Source organism: Botrytis porri (assembly GCF_014898465.1).
Source record: "Botrytis porri strain MUCL 3234 chromosome Unknown BPOR_006, whole genome shotgun sequence".
In the NCBI taxonomy this organism is placed as follows: Eukaryota; Fungi; Ascomycota; class Leotiomycetes; order Helotiales; family Sclerotiniaceae; genus Botrytis; species Botrytis porri.
Genome location: NW_024066080.1, coordinates 2,569,292 through 2,593,709, shown reverse-complemented (window position 1 = coordinate 2,593,709; position 24,418 = coordinate 2,569,292). Strand labels below are relative to the sequence as shown.

The following is a 24,418-nucleotide window of genomic DNA, read 5'->3' as shown; positions in this document are numbered from 1 at the left end:
ATCATACAACGAACACCATTCTTAGTTAAGATTCCAACATAGGAGTTTCCTTTGCGAATACAGTTTATAGGGAGTATCTTATTATTTCAACCTGACAGCCACTCAGTGTACAGCGAGACGTGTTGTTTCAAAGGACTTCAAGTATGAGAAACGACGCACCATTTTGATATCTCTCCATACTAGCCTCGTCCCAAACTATAGTACTTCATCGACTGATCTCTAAACTGTGTGTTGTGCACTGTATCTGTTTGCTATGGTATGCAATCACAACATCAATCCAACATCAGCTCTCTTTGCCATTCGCAACGTATTCTAATCTTGGTTATTCGTCGTTGTGGTAGTTTTCCGTTCATCAGATCAGCTTTCTATTATTTCGACGTGGTGTTTCTCACCTTGGTAGAGAAGACTGCTAGAATGATATTCCAGTCGCCTTCTCGCTTTTGATTCGATTTCCTCTCACGAACGTTGTTGCATCAGGGGGAGCATACTTTTCAATCATTGGCTCCTGCTCGTTCATCTTCTTTAAATACAATCTTATAACTTGGAAATATCTAAAACAATGAATACTCTCGCAGAATCGACTCTTCTTCTCTCTGCGACTGCCCTTCTTTCGTCATATTTCGACAATTCGTATTGCCAGTCGCGTCGGGTTTTGCGATTGAATTTGCGGGGAAGATGATGAATCTAGTCTTCCTGACGTTTGAGCTCTAAAATCGAGAATTAGCAGACCCTAACCAATAAATGTAGTAGCGAATTCTTGATTGGTTCAGCCTATCTATGTATCATTGAATAAGACAATAGGAGGAAAGCCATAAAACCTCCTTCCCTCGGATACCCTCCGAATCGCCCATGATAATGTGCCGCAGTGTCTAACACTGATAGCCCGTGATATTCGTACCTTCAAGGAAATCAACACTGAGTACCTGGGTACCCCAAATCCACTACATATAAGCTATACATGCTTGAAAGAAGTCCAGAATCTGGGTTGCGTGGGTTGGACTCTGATATTAGTCTGTTAAAGCTTGTCGCCGATAAATACCCAGCATATACTTAACCAAGAAAGGGTTCACAACGAATCAGAGTACATGGCGAGGTTTTGATTCCATGTTTAGCGAGAGTTTGGACATCCGGAGAAGGGCCACAGGGCTCGAATGGCTAATGGTAGAGAAATGAACTTTGAGCTGCAGATAAGAGAAACATTTGTTTGCTGTTAAAAGCCATTGTGATGTGCAAAGTGTTGTTGATTAAGTAGATACCAGTATACCGAACAAAACGATCATGGCACTGATGTAACAATAAATTAGCTAGGTAGGATGTACATTGATTCCTGACACTCTGCTACACATGAACACAATGGTGAGACATAAGACACGAGCAGGCAATCGCACATAGTGATTAGATCTTAATGAAAAAAGGGCAATGGAAAGATAGTGTTTGCTACGGTTTGCTTTTATGATTCCTAGCCATTCTTGGATGCAGTCTCCGGGTTACTAGCTAATACCGACGAAAGGTCCATCGCTACAAAAGCCATCTATCAATACGGCAGCATAGTTCCTGGGACAACAAAGTTACTACCATATACAATTTGAGCCCGTCTACCAATTATATAAATGATGAGATTGAAACTGCATATTTAACAACCTGACATTCAAAAATTCAAGACTGAAAGCACTTTAAAGACACCCAGTTCTGCCCAAGGAAATCGATAACTTTGAACCCATTACTTCAACGCGATGCAGACCAACCACGTTATCGGGGTTATATTCATTGCCCTCATGGCCTTTATGATTTTATTCGGTATAGGCATTTACCACTCTGTTCAAGCCATAAATAGACGTCGCTTCCGGGGAGCCCAGGTTTTGGCAGAACCGACGATGAGTGGAACACAAGGGACCAGATCGCTATTTTCCTCGTTAGAATCCTCGCATCAATGGAGTCAAGAATCCCGATCATCGAGCTCGACACAATCACAGTCGACTCGGGCCTCGTCTCAAAGGAACGATAGAAGACATCGACCGACCGAAGAAAGGCCTAAAAGATCTCAAAGGCTCCCAGATATTGTGGAAGAATGGCCAAATGAGGGATTCCGAGGACTTTCACCAGAAGATGCCTCCCAAGGAACAGCGGAGTCTCTTTCACGGCTAGAACAAGGGATGCCAGGTTCTTATAACCGATCCATCGGACCCGGTAAACGACAGGCCGGGCTTGGTATTGCTCATGGAACGGAACGTCTTGTACCTTCATAGAAGGTGTAGATCGATAGTAATCACTTTCTCTGATGCATAGAAGGCAGTCCATTTTTACAAGCACATGTATGCTATCATAATGATCCAGATCAGGTTGCCGATTTGCAGTATAGGGTACCGTCGTTCTATATGTGAATTTCTCGCTGCCCACAGCTTTCGTTATTTAGCGCCTTTTCTGATGATGAGATTTCGTGTTTCGTTGTTACAGGGTATGTTTTAGGTTTACCTTCATCATCCAGTATTTCTACTTTCGTCCACTTCCAGCATAAATCCAGGGCTCCAATACTCCCACTCTTCACTTTGTTTGTCGACCCATAACATACTCTCTGAGACTAAATCTTCTATTGCCGTCTTGGCTCTTGCTCTTGGCCATCGAAGATTTAACATAAGCATTCCGATGCTAACATATCCAAGTAGCTGCGCAGCTTCCAGAACTGCACTCTGATCTGTGTTAAGTTCTTTGGGTATCGAACGGATATATGTTTTATGGCCAACGGTTATAGTGGAGTAGGAAGAACCCAGGGGTTTTAGGGTAGTCACGGCACGAAGGATATCATCACTAGGATACAATTAGCATTTGATATAGCCACAAGAGTAGAATAAGGTGATCAATACTCAGATATTTCAGCTCCACCTTCCATTCGCGTGCTCATAATCCTGTCTTTGACTTCTTTAACACCAATAAGCCCGCCGTTTTCTTCCCGTGTAGCGCCACAGACTTCCACAACTCTTACTGCCAGCTCAAAATAGAAATCATTCACACTTGTACCAAGCATCTGAGCCCAAAAACTTCCACTCCCATCTTTACCTCCAGCATTATTACTGCTAGCTAAAGGATCCACTCCAATAGCTGAACACATGCGCGCAAACTCGGCGCGGAAAGTGGGATTCGAACGTATATCTTTCGCATGAGTTTGAGCGAATTGTTGAAGTAAAGAACGAAAGACTGATAACTGAGTAGCTATAGATGTAGAATGAGAGCTGCGAAGAGTATTTCCGTGAGACGCATATTGAGCAGAAGTAATTCGAGACCTATCGAAAGCTGCGAGACCAACACCTTTGCGAGACATCGTAGCAACTATTTTGTGAAATGGATTTGAGGTCTTACAGTGCAGATGACATTGGATGCTTTACGATAACGATAAGACATCGGTGTGTGATCTGGGGCGATGAAATAAGCTAACCTGTTTTAGTGTTAGCCCATTTCGCTAATTGAATGGCTCGCACTTTTTGCAAATCGAAAATTACACTCAGAAAGAGAACGTTCCGCGACAACGACGACAACACTTTACAACCACCTCGACAATCTACGCCAAGGTGAGCTCACATTCCGACCTGATTTAATTTGCGATTGTCCTGGATTTTTGGGGTATGGGAGGATTTGTGCGTGGCTTGGAGGTTCTGGAACTCGACCATTAGTCTTTTTTCGACATTCGACAAAAGCGTTACCAATTATTTTCTACGATGCGGAATGGCAAATTTGGAGGAATAAGAAGCTAACATTTATTCGATTTTAAAGGAAAACAATCCAAGATGGCTTCCAACCAGTCTGTTCAGTGTTTCGGAAAGAAGAAGACCGGTAAGAATCTCAATCCGAGTCTCGCTCTTTGGAATTGAATCAAGACTGACATTTTCCCCCCCAATAGCCACCGCAGTTGCCCACTGCAAGGTACGAAACCCCCCGACAGGAATCTCACAGATTCACAGCGAACCCTCCGAGAACTCAAATACTGATTAAAAGGATAGGCCGGAAAGGGACTTGTTAAGGTCAACGGAAAGCCTTTGAACTTGGTTCAACCAGAGGTCTTGAGATTCAAGGTCTACGAGCCCCTCTTGATCGTCGGTCTCGACAGATTCGCCGGTGTTGACATCCGTGTCCGTGTCACCGGTGGTGGTCAAACCTCCCAAATCTATGCCATCCGTCAAGCTATCTCCAAGGCCATCGTTGCCTACTACCAAAAGTTCGTCGATGAGCACTCAAAGAACCAATTGAAGCAAGCCCTCGTTACCTACGACAGAACCCTCTTGGTTGCCGATAACAGACGTTGCGAGCCAAAGAAGTTCGGAGGTCAGTTGTTTTCTATGGCAAGTACGATCGAAATCTTTGCTAATGTTATCAATAGGTCCCGGTGCCAGAGCCAGATACCAAAAATCTTACCGTTAAATTTGTGGGTTTATGGGGTTGGATTTGGGGGAGTGGTCGTGCTGCATTTGCATTGGGCTGGCTTTTTACGCCGGTTTATAGAATTTTAAGCAAGTAAATGCAAGATTCTTCCGAAATGTTCATAATATGAGGAGCATATGGCAATGGAAATGTTGAACAATGCTACGACAACGTGCCGAGGATTCGCAAGAGTTCTGTTATGTGATTATCTGGTGATCAGGGGGTTCGCTTCAATCGACCGAAAGCACGAGGTAGAATGGCCATAACTACAAATACACTTCCAATTCACAGCAATCGTCTAAATCTTGACTGTGTGCGACGGATTACTGCGCAATGAAAGCATCATGCACAGGCTTCCCGCCTGTTTCATTCCAGATCTCAATGACGTCAAACTTTGTGATTTAAGTCCTTTTTAAGTTTGAATAGAATATCATTCTGAGTAATTCATGAAATATATCCTCTATGAAGTCCCAATCCATGCTGAATGTCAGCCAGCCAGAGAAAACTCCACAATCTAGTTGAACCATACGCCCGTTCCCATGCCACCCCAACTTCATTTCTAATTCTTGATGTTTGCCAGAATCGTCTTCATCATCTCATTACCTACTCTAGTTGCCTCTGGAAATCTTGGAGCGAAAAACATTTGCGTCTTCTCGAATCTATCTTTCCAACTCTCGAAATCTCCAAACTCCACACACTCGCTCCATCCTCTGGCTGCAAATGTGAATTCCAAATCGTCAGAACGGAATGTATTGTCCTCAATAGCAGTATTAATAACTTCATCCAGCAATTTCTCATTTCTGAATAGGTATTCCGAGACACCAAGCCAGAGACGAAAGAGGGGTGTGCTACAGATCATATGATCATACGGGCTGATGTTGAGACGAGCCCAGCAGTCAACGATAGCGAGAAGAGAGAGGTGATTGTTTGGTGTTGGCTTCTCAGGCTTTTTACCTAGGGAGAAACGATCAAGTACTTCATCGCGCAAGAGTAACTCATCGGACTTCTTTCGTCCTGCAAAGACGAATCGTCCTGCGCTCTTAATTCGCTCCTCTAACTCTCTTCTGTGCCCTCCAAGCATTAATTTGTATAAATCCGTGACACTTGACGCGTACTCTCTGATTTGTTCTTTGGCATAAGGATTTAGAATAGCGAGACCAGCGTAAACGTGCCATTTCTGAGAGTAGATGCGGAGGGTAAGATTGATTTTGACATTTTCAATACCGCCGACATATCGGGCTATTTCCCAAGGGAATTGGAGATTGGCGTGCCAGGCTTTACCCATGGACAAGAAGGCTGCATGGGTCACGGCTTGGGTATCTGCCGTTATGCGGTCGTGTTGAGAAGCTGAGAGAACATGTTGTTTGGAGCCGAGACATGAGAGAACATGCTCAACCTTTTCGAAGTTCTCTTGGGATGCACGATGTTTGATTAAAACCTATGATTTCCTTAAGCACGTGAGGTCGTGATATGACTGTGATACTTACAAGTGGTTGACCTCGAGGATCCACGTTGGGACCATGAAGAGAATGGCAAGATACAATATCAACATCGGCGGGAAGATACTTTTCAAAGGCAGCTATCTCAGGAGCTTTGCAAGAAGTTTGTCCTCCGACTATGGCACCTTGCTTGGTGGCTACACAAAGTGTTAGAGAATAAAGGTGATGGGATTATATAAAGCATACAGGGACCATATTCGGCCACGACTTTGCCAATTGCAGCAGCTTCGACATTGTAGATTGTGTAATCACTTGCTCTGGAAACGAGATGGCCATTGGGAAGAATTGTAATTTGTTTCTATGGACGTCTCAGCACAAGCTGCAGGACAAAAACTATCTAAACGCTGGGTATTTACTCTATCTGCAAACTCTTCACGCAAAGCTTCATAGTTGTCCTCCCTATCGCAGGCGTTTACTCTGCCCCAAGAATATCAGTAGTGGTCGGAAATTAGACATTATAACTAGAGATTTATTGTTAGCTTTTGCGATTCCAAAATGTAACAAAAACTGCAGAAGTAGTTTGATTGATTCAGACAAAATAAAATAAGGTAGCTGAGATTTTTCATCATAGAAAGCCAGCTTCCGACCTGGTACCAGAATGGTAGTCAGGTCATCTGAAGGCGATACTCGAGCCAAATGCACTCAGGTCATCATTATAAGAGGAATGAAGGCGAGAAAAAAGAGGGTGCTTACCATTGCAAAAGCGGGCTCAACGAAAACTCAATTGGGGGAATCTACCTCCATCCAGCATCGCTGAGCCTGCGGGCATACATCTTGCCCATATCACCCATTCCAATGATACCGATAACAAAATTGTCCATCTTTCCCTCAAGATTGGACTTAGTTGAAGCTGCCATTGTGCGTGATACAGAACCAGCAGCTCCAGAAGTCTCTGTAATTTAAATACTCTTCGTGAGTTCTCAAAACCGAGACCAATGATCTCAAATCTGCACGATACGTATAAGTAGAAAATCTCAGCGCATTGAAAGTATTGTTGTCGTAATTGTGTATGAAAGAAAAGTTTCAGTTGCACGACGGAAACTTTATGTCTTTTTTTTGAAGCCCCGTAACGCTAAGGAAAGCTAGCCACCATTCCTAATTGAGATTAGCGCGCACAAATTCGCCAAATTTTGGAATTCGAATCTCTACCCATTCATTTTGAAAACCTCTGATATTTTCGAAAACTTCGTCGATCAATCCTTTAGCAACTAACCGTCAACATGCCTCCAAAGAAAGCAGCACGCCCAGCGCAAGAGAACATCAACCTTGGTCCTTCGATCCGGGAAGGCAAGCAATTTTTAATTCCTGGAGGAATTTGATACGGATTGCTAACCCCGCTGTGTAGGTGAACTCGTTTTCGGTGTCGCCCGTATTTTCGCATCTTTCAACGATACCTTCGTTCACGTCACTGATCTTTCGTACGTACCCCCCCAGCAAAATTTGATATTAGGGAATTTGGTGTTATGATTTCGAATATCGCACATTCTTGGAACAAAAAGGTTCATAGGCTGACTTTCTGGGTGATTCCAGTGGCCGCGAAACCATCTGCCGTGTTACCGGTGGAATGAAGGTCAAGGCCGATCGTGACGAGTCTTCCCCATACGCTGCTATGTTGGCTGCTCAAGATGTTGCTACCCGCTGCAAGGAATTGGGCATCACTGCTCTCCATGTTAAGATCCGTGCTACCGGAGGTAAGAACACATTCAAGAATTTCTCAAATTGAGGCAATAAATTCTAATATCAATCCTTCACAGGTAACGGAACCAAGACCCCAGGTCCAGGTGCACAATCCGCTCTCCGTGCCCTTGCCCGTACCGGCATGAAGATTGGCCGTATCGAGGATGTTACCCCAACTCCATCCGACAGCACCCGTCGCAAGGGAGGTCGCCGTGGTCGTCGTTTGTAGACGTGTCAATTCTTTGGCTACACGCATGGAGCAGAATATGGGTTTTACTGTGCAATTGATGACAACTACGCGGGGAACGGCATTTATTGCCTGGTCTCCATATCTGAAATCTGAAATCTGGGCTTGGATCGACCTTGTCTCATTTGTCACATAAGGGCTTTAGCAAAGTGCAGCCATGAATATCACGAATTCTCAAATGACTTCAATCAAATTGTGCCTGCCCACTACATGTGACAATTGTGTTTGTATGTTTAATGATTCGCAAATATGTACGAAAGTGCCCTTCTTGAATATTCAATCCTAATATACACCGCTGAATTACCCATGCTGAAATGACCCTTGCTGAAATGACCCCTTTGTGATACCAAGTAATCCTCCATTGCTGAACTTCTTGAACCATGCCACATCCATTAATATGAGCCTCCCAGAACATCATCTGCCATTTCACCTTGATCTAGATACACCCTCCATGCCAGCCTTGTATAATACAACCCAAAACCTAGCCATTATTTTATCCATCCGTAAAGGGTATCCATTGATCATAATGTCGAAGAAGAAAGCCATTAAATCGTAAGATCGTAAGTATAAGCTCTTGGAGAAAGCAGGTTTTCAAGAAGTCGTAATTAAAAAGAAGATTGTGGTAACACACTTGCTCCAGGGGAGCTGAGAATTAAAAGTTCGAAAAGAACGCTGAGGAATGAGAAGTTGGAAAGAAAAGTCGGGAAAAGGAAAGTCGAATATAAGAAGAGTCGAAGATTAGGATATATTTAAAAGAGCCCACGAGAAACCAGAGCGGCTAATGCGGTTGGTCTTGGACTTCTTGGGTTTGTCAGATTTGCGACCTAGAGACGCAACACGAAGACTTGGTTAGATTATTGGTGGAACGGAAAAAAATGATGTGGAAGCAGGGACGAGGTTGCAAATGCAGGAGATGGTATCGGAGACAAATAGTGTTAGACAAGAACTATGTAATAAGTAGTGTGAAGTACAAGCAGTGTTTGACAGACATGATTTGAATTGCTACAAGATTATTCGATCCTTCTCGAGTCCTTCTTCATCGAGATCTACTATCATCGGCGCGTACTCACCTCGTTCATCCTCGTCTTCGAAATCCTTCAGCTCGGCATCAATCATCTCTCCGTCCTCCAGCTGAAATTTTCCAGACCTAAGATAATTTCCTCGTAGATCCCAGCCCCACTTCCACAACCACGACTCAAAGGCTTCGAATGCCTTACCTACTTCCTCTTGCTCGCGTGTAATGTTGGAACCGTAGGAGAGCAGTTGTTCATTCAAGCGGGACTTGAACTTGGTAAGAATGATCTTCAAATCGTCGCCAAGATGGGAATCGTGATCGAAGATACTAGTGTCGAATCTCTCTTCATCATACATGAACTGGGCATGGACGGCGGTGATGACCTTACGGAAGAAAACTGGGTGATCCATTGAAAGACGATAAGCCCCGAATAGCTTGGTGACGATGATACCCCACTGTTCCATGCACGCAAGGTTGCCGAGCATCATTCCGGTGATGTAACAGAATTGTAACTCTCCAATAATCTCGTCAGAGTCCTCAAATGTGCAACGTCCGATAGCCTCAACAATATGAGACGAGCTATCGATTGCTTGCTCGGTGCGCTCGCGACCTGAAGAAGATTCTGAAAAGGTACGGGCACTTCGTGGGAAAACGAAGTCTAGGAATTCGTCTCCGTCAAAGTTTGTACTGCCACCCTTAACGTCACGAGGGGCGCTTGAAGCCTGTAGCTCTGTAGTCTTGATGTCATGGCTAGACGAGACTTTCCAGCTATTCCACTCGCCACCTGTAACTTTCTTGAGGTAGGGGTGCTTGATGCAGAAAGTTAAGCGACGCCACTTGTCGGTGTCGTCGATACTATGGGCAGTAATTGGGGAACTTGGAGAGCCAACGGGAGTTGACGACGTAGAAATAGAGGGGACGGGATCTGGAGTAGACGAAGCACTCAGGTATGGCTCGAGCTTGTCAAGAATCTCGGGGACGCTTGCCTTTTGAATGCGCTTTTCGGCTTCGCTAAGTTCTTCCTCCAAAGACTCGTGGTAACTATCCCATCTCAAGACATGAATGTCACCAAATTCATCCGAGGCCAACTTCATTGTCATAAGCCAAAATCCGGTTCGTGAAGATCCATTGCCGGATCCACCCCAAAAAAAGTGAGCACCCGCCGGGATCTGCTTGACGCCCTCAAGTGTTCCCTCAGTCTTAATGGTATAGGCCTTCGTATCATACCCAAACATTGTACTGACTGGAAGGTTTCGAATGATGACCACATCACCATGCTCCAAGATTTCGTGATGCTCTACACCACGTTCTCTGGTTGGCGATGGGGAGTGAACTCTTAAAGTGCCAAGTGGATAGCTCCCAACCACATTGACAGAAGTGACCGACTTTTCTGATTTCATTGACAAAGCAGAAGAATGCGAATCCGATTTCAGTAGTGTACATTTGCTAACTTCTCCAGCATTACTTGTGTTAGAATCACTACGCGATCTTCTCTGCCCGTCATCGCCATGGGTGATAGCAAGTGACGAAAAACCCAGTCTTGGACTGCTTCCATTGGATTTAATTGATAATTGGCGAGAAAGGGCTGACACATGTGATTTGGCGGTCGAAGGACTTCTTTGAAGAGAAATCTGATGCTGAATGAAAGAAGGGTCAGATTTTGTTATTGATTCTTCGATCTTGGTTGTTTCAGAGATCGACTCGTCTGTAGTAGTTGGAGATGAATTATTCAAGCTTGTGTCATTAACAAGAGGGTCTTCACTGATGTTTGCCATTGTGATAGTTTCTGCAATAAAGCAACTTGTAGATCGTGGTATTTGTGAATAGACAATTTCAGAAATCATAAGTGGGTGGAGAGTCTCGATCTCATAAAAGAATTACCGAAGTAACCAAAAATAACAGATAAACAATAATAATACTTCGGCCGCTTTTCTCCGAACTTGACCGATTGGGTCTTCGAACTCAAAATGTGTTTGCTGGTGTTGAGTTTATTATTCTGAGAAGGTAAAATCCAAACTTGGCAGATTCACCAAAATTTTGAGTGAAATTAACTCAATTTTCTTCTAAGATTGAAGCCCACTAGGACTTTTCATCTAACAGCCTTTCAGATGAGATATATCTGCAAATAGTAGCATTGTACTTCTTATGAAGTTGAGTCTGTTTCAATACGTAACCATCCAGAACTTTTTTGATATTGGTCGGCTCCGGAATAATAGAGAGGCCGAATCCCCCCAAAGTTGCCAGACATGGAAACAAGAGTTCTCATAGATGATGGCACTCTTTCTGAAAGCTTTTCAGCCAAATTAATTCTGAATGATGGTGTCCATTCAATTTCAAATTCTACCTCTGCCGAATTGAAAGAAGGTATGGAATTATCATTCTTATATTATACCGTCTTTCTATCAAATATTGAACCTGATCACCCTTTCCGCTTATGTAATCTTGGAGGTAATGCAGCAAGGGTCCCACATGGCGGAGAAGCCCCACCATTTTGACATCAGTTCAAAGCTTCCTGATTGAATCAAAATCATTATCCCTACAAAGTACGCCAAAAATAGGGCACTACATGGAATTGCTATTGCTGCAGCCTTGAGAGAATGAATTCAGGTCAATCAACTGCGCCGATTGCTTCTGGTCAGTCTGGAACAAATGTAGGGGGGATTGCTCAACAGACTGCGGGTTCTGAGCCCGAAGAAGTATGGGATGAAGCAAAACTCGAGCAGGCGATGAAAACTCTAAAAGAAATGCATATTCAGGTCAGCCCCTTCTTTCCCGGAAGAAAAGCACAATGAGTTTTAGCTGACATGGTATTAGTGTCGCAATCTACGATCTACAATTCCAAGACTGCTTACGCCTTTGGCAACCAAGCAGCATTCACGTACGTTCCAGTTCTACAAATTTATTTCCCAGCTTCTGCCTTTTGTAGCTGACCAATACAAAAAGCCGAGCAGCTCTTTTCTTCCTTTCAGCAAGCCGCGACAACTTCAAATAAGGAGGTACGAGACTTCACACGATTGATGAAGGATGAAGAGGGTGTGAAGCTCTTTGAGCATGCAAAGAAGAGTCGAGCTGAGAACCCACATGGGATCAAGCCATGGAGAGTCACAGAACATCCTGACTGGCTTGATAGAGATACATGATGTCCTCTACACGGTAATATGTTTAGACATGTTTAGACGGGAAAATGTGCTATAAATCTAGGCGTACCTACGGACTTTTGGGTAGAGGGCAGGTTTTGGGATATACGGTACTGGGCGTTGGGCATTTTAAAAGCACACGACGGGAAACACATTTTTCGATATCCTGACGACCTAGAGGGTAATGCTCCCACCAATAGTAATAACACCCCTTCTCTATCTTACGAGTAATCATGAATCTACTCATAAAATTCCCACTTACTGTACAGGATCTATATGGAAAGACTCTAGACATTTGAAATGTCCAATGAAAGCCGAATGATTCTGAAGATTACTCGTGTTCCTGAGCCCAGGCCTTATCAACATTGTTGTAGAGTACCATAACATACCACAAGCAATGTCACATTTATTAATGCTTCACACACGCAACCATTATCGCTCAAGAAAAATGGTAAATCTTGAAATAATTACATGAATGCACATCAGTAACCAGTGAATAATCAATTACATGAATGAAATTGACAATGCATCAACCTCTTTCAAGGTTCAGAACAATGTGCTAACTAATCGGATGCCGATTTCTTATTGGCTTATGATAATCGTTCCGACCTTGAAGCTGTGTCCTCAACCAACCCCAAAATTGAGTGAATAGTATAGAATTGAATTTACAAAATCGTCAATTATCTCCATTCTTGAGAACTTTGATCATTTATTTCTTCAATTCAAGTTGATGCGTACTTGCCACTATTCAATCTATTGATCTTTTTGTTAGGGCACGAAGCCATTTTGGTGCCAAAAAGGTCGCTTAATTTTTTTCTGCCCCGCGCATCAACAATCCTACAGGCAACCTTTTCGACACCTCTAGGCTTACCAAATCTCAACACCATCAACATGTCTAGATTTTTCCGCGGTGATAGCTCCAGCGACAGCTCCTCCGACGAGGAGGAGGATCTCTATTCCGATGACGAAGAAGTTCAAGAACAGCCCGAAGAAGAATCTTCTGAAGATGATTCTGAGGAGGACGATGATGATGACGACGACTCCAATTCCAGCAGCGATGATGGAGTTGGCAAAAAGACCGGAGCGAACGCTTTCTTGAAGGACGATTCCGATTCCGACAGTGAGAGTAGTGGAGATGAGGGCGTGAAGGTCGTCAAGTCTGCGAAGAACAAGCGATTCGAAGAACTCGAGGCAACCGCAAAAGCTATCGAAAATGGCGAGAAGATCAACGATTGGGGATCAATCTCAGCAGGTCAGTAAAATTTAATAAATAAAAAAATAGCCTGGAAACATAGCTAATTAATTTGTTATAGAGTTCGATAAATTGAACCGCCAAGTCGCCAAACTTCTACAATCAGGCACAACCCCAAAGGTCTACATCAAAGCTATCGCCGATTTGGAGGATTTCATGAATGAGACCTTGGCAAAGCAGAAGGTGACACCAAAGAAGATGAACGCCACAAATTCTCGTGGTTTGAACGCTGTTAAACAGAAGATCAAGAAGGCCAGCAAGGAGCACCAGAAGGATCTAGAATCATTCAGAGCCGATAAGGACGCGTATATGGAATCAGAAGACGAGGAAGTTGTGGCACCAAAACCAAAGAAAGTAAAGTCCTCTGCAGCACAGGATGTTGCCGCCGATGATGATGACGAAGGATGGGGAACTGTTGGTAAGGGTGGACGAACTCTTCAATTTACACCAGAGAGCATTCTCAAGCACTTGAGGACCATTCTCGAATCTAGAGGAAAGAAGAACACCGACCGCAATGAACAAATTAAGATTATGGAAAAGTTGTACGAAGTAGCAGCCACTCCATACCAACGCATCAGAGTCCTCTTAACCCTTATTTCAACAAGATTCGACATGACTACTGGTACTCAAACTTTCATGTCCCAAGAACAATGGAAGGCAGCAGAGAAGGAATTCGGAACCCTCTTGAGTGTCCTCGAGACAAGTCGAGAATATGTAGTTGTGGAGACCGCTGAACCTTGGGAGGATGATGAGAAGCTTCCTACAGTTGCCGAAGGTGCAAAGTTCGCGATTCCAGGAAGCGTCGTCTCCTACGTTGAAAGACTTGATGATGAACTTACAAGATCGCTTCAACACATTGATCCTCACACTGCTGAATACATCGAGCGTCTTTCTGACGAGAGTGATCTCTACAACAACATTGTCCGAACTATGTTGTACCAGGAGGAGATCAGCAAGGACGCCAGCTTGAACGAGCCTCAACGTAGCTTGAACAGAGTCGTCATGAGAAGATTGGAGCACGTATACTTCAAGGTTCGTAACATCTCATTTCCATATCATAATCTTTACTTATTCGTTTATAGCCATCCGCAGTCATCAAGATCCTCGACGAGAACTGCTGGAAAGCAGTTCCTGCAGAGCTCAATTCCGCCATCACACCACGCGGCTCCGTTGAAGATGCCAAAACCTTGGTCAACGTTCTCTGCAACTACCTCTACATAAACACTGAGGGTGAAGGACTTACTAAAGCAAGAGCCATGCTTTGCCAAATCTACTTCGAAGCTTTACATGACAATTACTACAAGGCTCGTGATATGATGCTTATGTCTCATTTGCAAGAGACTATTAATTCATTCGATGTTCACAGTCAAATTTTGTTCAACCGTACTCTTGTTCAAGTTGGTCTCTGTGCTTTCCGAGCCGGTTTGGTCTATGAGGCTCAAACCACCCTCCAAGAAATCTGTGGTAGTGGCCGTCAAAAGGAATTGCTTGCCCAAGGTGTCATGATTCAAAGATATAACCAAGTCACTCCAGATCAAGAACGTCTCGAAAAACAACGTCAACTCCCATTCCACATGCACATTAACCTCGAACTTCTTGAATGTGTTTACCTCACTTGCAGCATGCTTCTCGAGATTCCTCTATTCGCACAAACTGGCTCATCTCCCGATATCAAGAAGAGAGTTATCAGCAAGACATACAGACGTATGCTCGAATATCATGAGCGTCAAATCTTTGCTGGACCTCCTGAAAACACCAGAGATCATGTCATGCAAGCATCAAAGGCTTTGGCCCAAGGTGAATGGAAGAGAGCAACCGAATTTATCCACTCGATTAAAATTTGGGAACTTATGTCCAAGCCTGAGGAGATCAAGGCAATGCTCTCAGCACAAATTCAAGAAGAAGGTCTCCGAACCTATCTCTTTACATACGCTCCTTATTACGATACTCTATCCGTCAACAGACTCTCATCAATGTTTGACCTCTCTGACCGAAAGGTTGCTGCCATCGTCAGCAAGATGATCAGCCACGAGGAACTTGCAGCTGCATTAGACCAAGTCAACTCCTCGATCATCTTCAGAAAGGGTGTTGAGTTGAGCAGACTCCAAAGCTTGGCATTGAGCCTCAGCGACAAAGCTAGTGGCTTGATTGAAAGCAACGAGCGTACACTCGAGACAAGAACACAAGGCACAGCCAACGCTTTTGAGAGACAAGGCGGCCGAGGTGGACGTGGTGGTAACAGAGGAGGTCGTGGTGGTAACCGTGGTGGACGCGGTGGTATCTCCAATGCTCCAAGGCAAGCTGGTGGAACACAATTTACCGGTGGCGCTTTGGGAGCTGCTGTAGGTAGCAGAGCTTAAATACGGATGGATAAATGTGTTAATGCATTGGGAATGGGTTGCTTACAGCGCTGTAATTGGCCCAAAGGCGTTTTAATGTAGGGCTTAGGAAAAGCTAGGTTCATGCTCCACGAAGACAAAAGAATGAAAAATTTTGATCATATTTTTGGTGTTACATTTAAGGCTCCTAGACCTGAATTCCTAAACGTTTATCACTAATTTAATGTCTCATTTTGCGAGGAAGAAGATGTATCACATATTGAATTAAACTCTTTTCGGCTTCTAGGGCAATCACACAATACAATACGTTACCAGTCAATCCGGAGAAACATTTTACTGCCAATCTCAATTAGTATATGAAACAATGTTACCAACAATAGAAGCTTCTAGGTCTTAGATCTAGCAACGTAGTCTGTACATCGCATATCCATCTCATTCCATCTCGGCTCATTTCGCCAAAACTCATGTTACATGTGCACTCGAGACCACCAATTGACGGGACGCTGTCTAACTTCTCTTTGATTTTCTAATAAATCCAACTTTGAACTGATCTACTCGAGTGATTCAGAGTCTACAGCTTCGGTATTCGATCTAAAGTTTATCATTTCTTTGAATCTCTGAATATTTAGATCAATTTTCCAAGAATATTCTACAAAACTAATACTCGCAGTCTCGTTCGTCACTCTGTACAACGACCGACCGATGAGATTAATATTCACAGGTACCCCAGATCTTGCCCGAGTCACCTCGTATAATGCGGGCGTCACATTTCGGGTATGACACCCCGCAATGGTGTTGCTGTGGATAATGTGGAGTGATGGAAGGACTGGGTGAAATTTGGATGGATGGATGAATGTCCGGCCGCTGGTGATCAGTGGAAAGGAGGAGATACGAGATGGGTGTGGTGGATGGGACGGATGGGTGATACAGACAGTTACGGTGCTGCGAGAGTTTGAGCTTGCGGGGAAGTGCGGAGAACCTGGTGGGTTGTGATGCGAGGTGGTGTGGTGGTGTGGTGGTGTGGTGGATATGTAGATGTATGGATATTTATCTCCTGCATATCAATCAATGCCATCCCATCCCATCCCACCCCATCCCACTCCGTCGAATCAAACCCAGCCGACCTTATCCCATTCAGAACCCCATACCTACAATCCGAGCATTGGGCATCAAACATCACAACAGAATCCTCAAATGCGAATACGCGAAGTAAGAGGTTACATGCATGCACCCATCTCGTATCGAAACTTGATTACAGAATTTCTCGTACAGAGCGAGTCTTGGAAGGGTCTCAATTGTAATTGTGACTTGTGAGATTATTATGATGGAGTTAAGAGTTACTTGTCGTGGGACTGTAGGAGGAGATCGAGATGTGTAAGATTACAGTCGTATTGATGATTGTACTGATTAATGGGGAAAGGTATTGGGGACACCGATACGGGGGATACATGCAATGGGATACATGGAATAAGACACAAGATGTATGTCTGATGATCGATCCATTGCGTAGATGGGTAGATGCTAGATGTATGAGGTTTCATTTACACCAATGTATGATATTGGGTATTTGTGATACCAACTCAAATCTCTATAAAAAGCAAAACCCTCCCCTCTCTTTTACCGAATCATCACTTCTTACTTCTTCTTCATTCTTGAGTAGTGTCTTCAACATCTTCCACACTCAAACAACCCACAAACCCACCAAAACAAACAAAAACAAAAAATGCACACCAATTTCCTCCTCACCACATTCGCATTCGCAACCTCAGCTCTTGCGGTTTCTGTCCCGCGCGGAGCGAGTTCCTCTAGTTTTGTTCCGGATGTGCAGTGGAAGGTTTCGGGGTTCACGAGACGTGAGTTTCTGATTTTTTTTCTTGTGTTTTTTGTTTTGAGAGGGGGGGAGTATTCAATGCTTAAATGTGGGATGAGAATAGGAGGGGAGGTTCATTTTCTCGATGAAGAGAAGAAGGAGAAGAGGGGTATGAGGAGGAGCAAGAAGAGGAGAGGGTACAAAGATGAGTATGAGGATATGACAAAGCGTGAAAGAGACGAGATGAAATGAAACAAAACAAAAAAGAAGTCACCATCACGAAAAACCATACTAACCCATACATACCCAGCATGTACTTCCACAATCTGCACATACAACTTCACTATTAATGTCATCCCCAGCAGTGGTCCCATAATCAATAGTACGTTTCCTCCCATTCCCCCCATCATCTCTCCCCCTTCCCCTCTCCTCATCCCATCCTCATACTCATCTAACACCCCACCCCACCCCTTAGTCCCCTGCCTCTACAACGATTCCTCCAGCACACCCCCCGCATCCTCCACCCCCCAAACACACTCCTATTCCGCTCTCGCCTGCAGCAGTACTCTCGTCAATGGAAAACCGGTCCCGAGCGCGTGGCAGGTAAATTGGGGATATAATCCTGGTGGGGATTTTGCGGTCATGACGATTGTGGATACGCTGGGAGGGAATGATGCGTTTTTGTGAGTCTTTTTTTTGTTGCACTTTTTACTTTCTGCTTTTGCTTTTGGGGTTGAGAGGTGGTTAGGGATTGGGGATTTGGGGATTGTTTGGTTTTCTGGGCGAGGAATGAGAGGAGGGGGCGAAGTGTAGATTTAAGCTCGCTTTCCTCGGCCCTTTCCCCTCTCTCCCCTCCCCTTCCCTCCCACCTCCTCTTTCCCATCTCCTCTTTCCCATCTCCTCCTTCCCATCTCCCCTATTCCTTCTCTTCTCCCTCCACTCCCCTCCTCATTCAACCCCCTTTCCTCCTCCCTTCCCTTCCCCTCACACTCCTCTCTCCCCTCCCCCCCAATCCCCCAAGAAAGACCAATAAACTAACACCCTCCCTCCCCCAAACCAGCGGCTGGAACCAAATAAGCAGCACCACCACCTTCGAAGACAAAGGACCCAATACCGTTTACAAGCTTGGTACATTTACTTAAAAAAATTGGTTTGGGTTTTGGGCTTTGAGCTTGGGGGATCCAAATCACTGCAAGCTATTGGGACTTGGAACTTGAGCCTTGAGCCCTGCAACTAGGAACTTAGGAGGAGAATTGCAGGGTATTCTTTCCTTTTGTTTTCTTCTTTGGCGGAGACAGTAGGAGGATAGTTTTGATTTGATTTTCTCTTCCTTTTCATTTTCCTTTTCATTTTCATTCTTTTGGCTTGATTTCAAATGTGTTGTTTCGTATATTAGAGAAGCGAGGTGGCAAAAAAAATGGATGGATGGATGGATAAACCTCATTTGTCCAAGAGAAGAGACTACCATAATCAACATTCATGCAAGAAACTTGATTCGAGTAATTGTTGTATTCTTAATTTATCTATGATGACAATCCTATGTAATCGATTATTGCACCGACACCGCCGTGCTGTCCCAACCGAGCACTCAAGGATATCTTCCAACGCCTATCGTCAATGCATGCATATAAGTGCTATTATACAAAAGTTTATTAAATCTCCCACCCGTCCCCATCTACTACACCTCCATATATAATTTCCACCCTTGCCTGAACGCCTTGACAACATCTCGTGAATTTTTCATTCGTATCAACTATTTGAATTCATCTTTCAAAACCCACTTAGCCCTCATCCTACTATTCGTACCATGTTCACATATTGCAACTTCCGTTAGAGTATGCTTGAATTCAGCCGTTAGTCGTTCAGAAGTACAATATCGATTAAAATGGTTGACCACGGCCTGACTAGGAACTGAACCGCCCATCCTCTTGATAAAATCGACAATCATCTTAGCAAAATCATGACGTTGACGACCAGCTGGACGATTTGGAGTGGCAGCTCGTGAGCTACTCGAGCTAGAAGGCTGCGGGATACCCTGTCTGTTTGAAAGACTTGATAAAACACTTGATGAACTTGGACCTGCACCTCGTCGAACATTAGTTGGTCTACCGGCGGATCCATATTCTCCAGTCCAGGTGACAGTTCCAGGTGCAATGCTTCTTGCTGCTTCTCCAGCACGTCTCAGTGCTGTAGCAGATTCTGCAGCAATTCTCTTGGCTTCACGCTCAATCATACCACGATCTGCCGCAACCTTCATCTTCCCATTAATGATTTGATCGTGTTCAAGAGCACTATGGACTCCAGAACGAGCAAAGATTCCTTCCATTAATCTAGACTCTTCATTGTTATCTTTATCTTTTTCCTCAGAAGGATCATTGAATTGCTCGAGTTCAGCAACACCAGCGAGATTACGAAGATCGGATTCTGAATCACCTTGACCAGGATCAGCAGACAAACTACGAGATGATGAAGGACTGGAAGTCTTGTTGAATTGAACCTCTGTGCCTTTGAACATTTCACCAGTCTCCGTGGTCCCACCATCTTGGTCACCAAGAGTGAACAGGTCATATAGGTCCTTCATAGCAAATGTTTGTCGTTGCTTCGGATCCTTGAGAATCTTGTTTGTGAGAAACTGTTTAAAAATTTGTCGATGGTAGATCTTCTCTTCTATAGTACCAGCAGTCATAAGTCGGTATATAGTGACTTCCTTCTTTTGACCAAGACGCCATGCACGTTCTCGAGCTTGTACGTCGGTGGATGGATTCCAATCAGGATCAAATATAATTACCCGATTTGCGCCAGTGAGATTAACCCCGAGACCTCCAACTTTGGTGGTGAGGAGGAATACGTGAATGTCAGGATCATTGTTGAACTGATCAACGAGAGTTTGTCTATCCTTGACTGCTGTACCACCATCCATACGAAGATAGTTGAATCCACCAAGTTTCTTGACGAACTCTTCAAGAATGTCAAGCATTTGAACACCTTGACTGAAGAGTAAAGTTTTGTGTCCATAGCCCTTCCACATTTGCAAGAGTGCCTTCACAACTTGCATTTTCCCAGATTTGTTTCCATTGCCCCATTTGTAATCGGGCTTGGTTTTCAATCGTTTATCTAAAAGATCTGGATGATTGCAGATCTTACGCAATATGTCAATGCCATAAAGTGATTGACGACTGCGATTCAGAATTGACTTCATGTCATCAGATGCAAGGAACATTTCATATGCATCCCTTTGAGGTCTCGTAAGCTTGCAGAACAAGACTTGCTCACTCTTCTTTGGCAAATCTGCCGCAACATCGACCTTTAATCGTTGAAGTAGATATGGACTGATCGCGTCTTTTAATGTTTCAGCACATTTAGTAGCCGTGAGGACTTGTAAATTGGTGGCGTTCGCGTAACCTCCAATTTTGATAGGAACTTCGAATGATTGTCGGAAATTGACCAAAGTACCTAAACGCATAGGAAAGACGAAATCGAACAGTGACCACAGCTCTATTAAACCATTCTGCATGGGAGTACCCGAGAGAATCACACGATTAGGTGTTCGTAGTTCTTTGCAGTAGATAGTGACAGCAGTGTTAGGGTTTCGAATCTTATGTCCCTCATCCAGGACAGCGTAATCCCAGTCAACATTGATGAGGGTATTACTATAGGTCTGAAGTCCAGCATATGTGGTGACCAAGACATGGCCATGCTTGACAACACGATCGACAATCTTTTGAGCAAGCTTTTGCGACTTTGGGGCTTTCTTGGTTGTTTGACCGTAAAGAATGTCATCCTCCTCGTCTTCCAACCTGCCTTCATTTCCAACGTTGAGCATGCCGGTACCTGAACTGTGCAAAATAGAAACTCTCAAGGCTGGCCACCATCGATGAAACTCATTGACCCATTGACGAAGGACCGTCGCAGGAGCAACTACAATAACAGGCCTTGTAAGCTTTTTACTGTAATGTAAACCAGCTAAAAAGGATATCATCTGAATAGTCTTGCCGAGACCCATTTCATCTCCAATGATACCTCCAACTTGTTGATTGTAAAGTTCCGACAGCCATTGAACGCCAGTCTTTTGATAGTCAAAGAGCGCAGGGAAGATATCACCAGGTAACTTTAGACCGTTTTCAAACTCATGATCAGGTTGTCCTGGGCATGGCTTGAACCATTCCTTCTCCGAAGACATTTCTGCAGCTGCATCCTCCTCATTTTGAGGATTATTTTCTAGAAGCTGTCGTCGTGCAGCGCTTCGTTTCTCTACCCATTTTGCAAGGCGTACTTGGTACATATTCTCGTTTCCATCATCAATCCCGACCAAGCTTTGTGTCTCATCTATCCGAGCTTTACTAGGCTTAGCCCTCTTCTTAGTCACAGTACGAGCTGTCATCAAGGCATCATCTTCGTCATCTTCATCGTCCAATTCCTCATCATCGTCGGCTAAATGTTCAGGGGTAAACGCATCATCATCTGCTGGAGATGAACGAGCGGAAGATACATCTGCGAAGGAGCCATTGGCGAGCCTTCTCTTCTTTCGAGGACGAAGACCAAATTCACTCTCAGTTGTACTCAGTTTAGTATCTGCGATATCTGCGAACCCTGGTAGACGAAGATTCTGATGTGATCTAGGCTCCGCTTGAGCATTTCCTGATTGGTTGTCATCCTTCTCTTCTGCGTCCCTTAGCGCATCAGTAAGTGCCGATTGAACATGGTCGGTAGCTGCATCTGAGGTCTGTTGAAATGGGGTAATTTTTCCTGTGCGAATCAGGAATTCTCTCTGGCTTTCATTAGGCATTCGTCTGCTTCCACTAGTAGCATTAGCTTCGGCATGGTTATCATTGTGCTGATGTCTTTCATCGATTCGCTTTTGTATGTCGGTAATGTCATTCTTGAAAGCAAAAATGTCGGCTTCGATTTTCGAGATCTCATCTATGCACCTTTGGCGCATCAATAGATTGTTCGAGAGATTATTGAGACGGCGTTCTTGGGTAAGTTTCTGAGTCTCGAGTTTCTCAATACCATTTCGAACCTTTTCAATGCGCTTCTGATCCCGCTGATCTTCTTGCTCGATCATCACCAGGTTGGCTTGGTTCGTTATGTCTCGTTCAAGGTCATCCTGGTTGCGGACCGTTTCAGTCAAACCTGCTAGAGCACTGGCTTCATCTTGAGGTTGCTGCTGGCCAGTCTATTTGGAGGTTGTATTAGTATACTTGAATTAGATGTTAGAATAGGGGGAAGCCTGGGGATCTAGAGCATTTTGAATGTCTGAGATGACCTTAAACACTGCGAAATAGGATTCGTGGAAGGGGAGATTCAAACATACCAATCCCTCCAATCCAAGACTGTAGTCTTTTGTATCTATGTCGTTATCGCTGAGAAGTGCCTCGTCGGCAGCAACGGCTGCAGCTTCTTGGATGGTATCAGTGTGTTCTCGGTGAAGTCTAACATTGTGATGAGGTGGAGGCATGCTTTCAGATTTGATATGAGTGGAATTATCACGATGGTTGTGAGGGTCGGTAGATGAACTCATTTTGACCATTCATCAACCTAGTGGACGTTGATTGACTCAGGAAAAAACGGAAAATGGTTGTAAAAGGAAACCAGCACAATATAAAAAGGAACGTGTATGTTAATTTGTGGGCAGGTAGAAGGTTTGAAGAGATCGAAGGTGAACACTACTAGGTAGGTACCGTAGGTAATGATGAGAGGCGACTACGGCATCGGGTGAAGTGAATTATTAGTAAAGACACGGAAATCAAACCTTGGATTTTGTTAAGAATAGCAAATGGTTTACGGATAGTGTAAGTTAATGAAGTTGTCCTTCAGCGAAGAGAACAAAATATGAAATTCGCGGGGTTTCTTCACCATCGATAACTCGATCATTTGTCATGATAGGAAGAGAAAAGAAAGGATTGATATCGGATGCTTTCTTCACCGTATGCGTCATTGAACTGATGTAGGGATTGATTGCTTGTGAAAATTAGGTAGGTGGCTAGGTGGGTAGTCGCGAGGCTAGCCTTACTGGAGTCGAGGCACTGAGGCAAGTGAGTGAGGCAAGTGAATGAGGCAAGTGAGTGAGGCACGTGTGAGGGGAGCATAGATGCGGGCAAGCATGGAATTAGATCTACAGCCTTATTAGTAATCCGATGCTTTGATACTTATTAGGTACCTAGGTACCTACCTATACCCTTTGTTCGTCGAAAATCTAGATCTTCGACCGTTTCTATTTTGCTTATTGCATTTGCCAATAGTAGATGAGTACCTATCTAATACTTTGTAGATATCTTAAATTATTTGATGAATGGATATGATAGGTATGTAAATAGATGGGTACCTATATATAAAATACAATGGATAAATGAATGGATACCTGCGGAAAGTGGCTCAGTCGATTAATTTCACCGGGCGGTGAATCAAATGTGGCTGGTGATGGCCGTGCTGGTTCGCTCACTGGTACCTCGCTGGTACATACTGGGATAAATTCGATGGAGCACCTACCCATACTCAAATTTGCTTTTACTTATCTTTGAAAATTTGGGGGGAGGGGGGTAATTCTTGGGATGTGAATGATCAGATCAATAAGAATTCAATGCATTTGATTGTCGGATAACGTCATTAGACAGATTGATTACTTTTCCCGCAAAGCGTTTACCAGATATTGAGATGTGTGGGTGTATCTGGATGGTATTGGATTATCAAACCATACCTAGTCAGAGTGATGAGGATTGAGGATTCAGTGAGTATTGATGGCAGGCAAATCATACACATACGGATGATTTTCATTTGATTCTAGCTAATCAGAGTTTGGAATATGCTACAAACAAACATTTTACGATCCGATACTGGGGTTTCAAAAGAACAAAGACGATCCGGTCCTTTCCTTCCCTCCTTTCAAGAAAACGGGTTGGCATCTCTTTTACTTTGTTTCGAGATTAGACTTCGTATTTGGCGACTAGGTACCGGTATTCTGGTGTACAAAGTATGCCCTCAGGGGGTAGGTATTAGGTATGGCTGGACCTTAATTTGCTTGACACATGAATA

The 24,418-nt window shown here is 44.0% G+C and overlaps 10 protein-coding genes across 10 annotated transcripts; 6 read left to right on the top strand and 4 right to left on the bottom strand.

Annotated features, from left to right (window-relative positions):
- Positions 1 to 1,733: 1,733 nt before the first annotated feature.
- EAF01_005286 (uncharacterized protein) lies at positions 1,734 to 2,246 on the top strand (the record flags this gene model as incomplete). The annotated part of the gene is made up of 1 exon (XM_038913541.1): positions 1,734 to 2,246. One exon carries the CDS (start codon positions 1,734 to 1,736, stop codon positions 2,244 to 2,246), a length of 513 nt encoding a protein of 170 aa, XP_038771627.1.
- Positions 2,247 to 2,349: 103 nt separating this feature from the next.
- On the bottom strand, positions 2,350 to 3,316 carry EAF01_005285 (uncharacterized protein; the record flags this gene model as incomplete). Its single annotated transcript, XM_038913540.1, has 3 exons — positions 2,350 to 2,416; positions 2,473 to 2,805; positions 2,862 to 3,316. 2 exons carry the CDS (start codon positions 3,314 to 3,316, stop codon positions 2,478 to 2,480), a joined length of 783 nt encoding a protein of 260 aa, XP_038771626.1. The 3' UTR covers positions 2,350 to 2,416; positions 2,473 to 2,477.
- A 463-nt stretch (positions 3,317 to 3,779) lies between these two features.
- On the top strand, positions 3,780 to 4,410 carry EAF01_005284 (uncharacterized protein; the record flags this gene model as incomplete). Its single annotated transcript, XM_038913539.1, has 4 exons — positions 3,780 to 3,825; positions 3,893 to 3,915; positions 3,993 to 4,314; positions 4,370 to 4,410. The coding sequence occupies 4 exons, from the start codon at positions 3,780 to 3,782 to the stop codon at positions 4,408 to 4,410; spliced, it is 432 nt and encodes a 143-aa protein (XP_038771625.1).
- A 559-nt stretch (positions 4,411 to 4,969) lies between these two features.
- EAF01_005283 (uncharacterized protein) lies at positions 4,970 to 6,766 on the bottom strand (the record flags this gene model as incomplete). The annotated part of the gene is made up of 5 exons (XM_038913538.1): positions 4,970 to 5,848; positions 5,898 to 6,046; positions 6,096 to 6,207; positions 6,266 to 6,326; positions 6,648 to 6,766. 5 exons carry the CDS (start codon positions 6,764 to 6,766, stop codon positions 4,970 to 4,972), a joined length of 1,320 nt encoding a protein of 439 aa, XP_038771624.1.
- Positions 6,767 to 7,129: 363 nt separating this feature from the next.
- EAF01_005282 (uncharacterized protein) lies at positions 7,130 to 7,815 on the top strand (the record flags this gene model as incomplete). Its single annotated transcript, XM_038913537.1, has 4 exons — positions 7,130 to 7,196; positions 7,255 to 7,327; positions 7,440 to 7,600; positions 7,664 to 7,815. 4 exons carry the CDS (start codon positions 7,130 to 7,132, stop codon positions 7,813 to 7,815), a joined length of 453 nt encoding a protein of 150 aa, XP_038771623.1.
- A 1,020-nt stretch (positions 7,816 to 8,835) lies between these two features.
- On the bottom strand, positions 8,836 to 10,623 carry EAF01_005281 (uncharacterized protein; the record flags this gene model as incomplete). Its single annotated transcript, XM_038913536.1, has 1 exon — positions 8,836 to 10,623. One exon carries the CDS (start codon positions 10,621 to 10,623, stop codon positions 8,836 to 8,838), a length of 1,788 nt encoding a protein of 595 aa, XP_038771622.1.
- Positions 10,624 to 11,445: 822 nt separating this feature from the next.
- EAF01_005280 (uncharacterized protein) lies at positions 11,446 to 11,988 on the top strand (the record flags this gene model as incomplete). The annotated part of the gene is made up of 3 exons (XM_038913535.1): positions 11,446 to 11,604; positions 11,663 to 11,726; positions 11,792 to 11,988. 3 exons carry the CDS (start codon positions 11,446 to 11,448, stop codon positions 11,986 to 11,988), a joined length of 420 nt encoding a protein of 139 aa, XP_038771621.1.
- Positions 11,989 to 12,876: 888 nt separating this feature from the next.
- Positions 12,877 to 15,597, top strand: EAF01_005279 (uncharacterized protein; the record flags this gene model as incomplete). The annotated part of the gene is made up of 3 exons (XM_038913534.1): positions 12,877 to 13,237; positions 13,299 to 14,269; positions 14,320 to 15,597. 3 exons carry the CDS (start codon positions 12,877 to 12,879, stop codon positions 15,595 to 15,597), a joined length of 2,610 nt encoding a protein of 869 aa, XP_038771620.1.
- Positions 15,598 to 17,299: 1,702 nt separating this feature from the next.
- Positions 17,300 to 18,528, top strand: EAF01_005278 (uncharacterized protein; the record flags this gene model as incomplete). The annotated part of the gene is made up of 4 exons (XM_038913533.1): positions 17,300 to 17,429; positions 17,697 to 17,768; positions 17,862 to 18,069; positions 18,447 to 18,528. 4 exons carry the CDS (start codon positions 17,300 to 17,302, stop codon positions 18,526 to 18,528), a joined length of 492 nt encoding a protein of 163 aa, XP_038771619.1.
- A 386-nt stretch (positions 18,529 to 18,914) lies between these two features.
- Positions 18,915 to 23,616, bottom strand: EAF01_005277 (uncharacterized protein). The gene is made up of 3 exons (XM_038913532.1): positions 23,559 to 23,616; positions 22,701 to 23,501; positions 18,915 to 22,562 (listed from the first exon to the last, which is right to left on the bottom strand). The coding sequence occupies exons 2-3, from the start codon at positions 22,914 to 22,916 to the stop codon at positions 19,140 to 19,142; spliced, it is 3,639 nt and encodes a 1,212-aa protein (XP_038771618.1). The 5' UTR covers positions 22,917 to 23,501; positions 23,559 to 23,616; the 3' UTR covers positions 18,915 to 19,139.
- Positions 23,617 to 24,418: the final 802 nt, after the last annotated feature.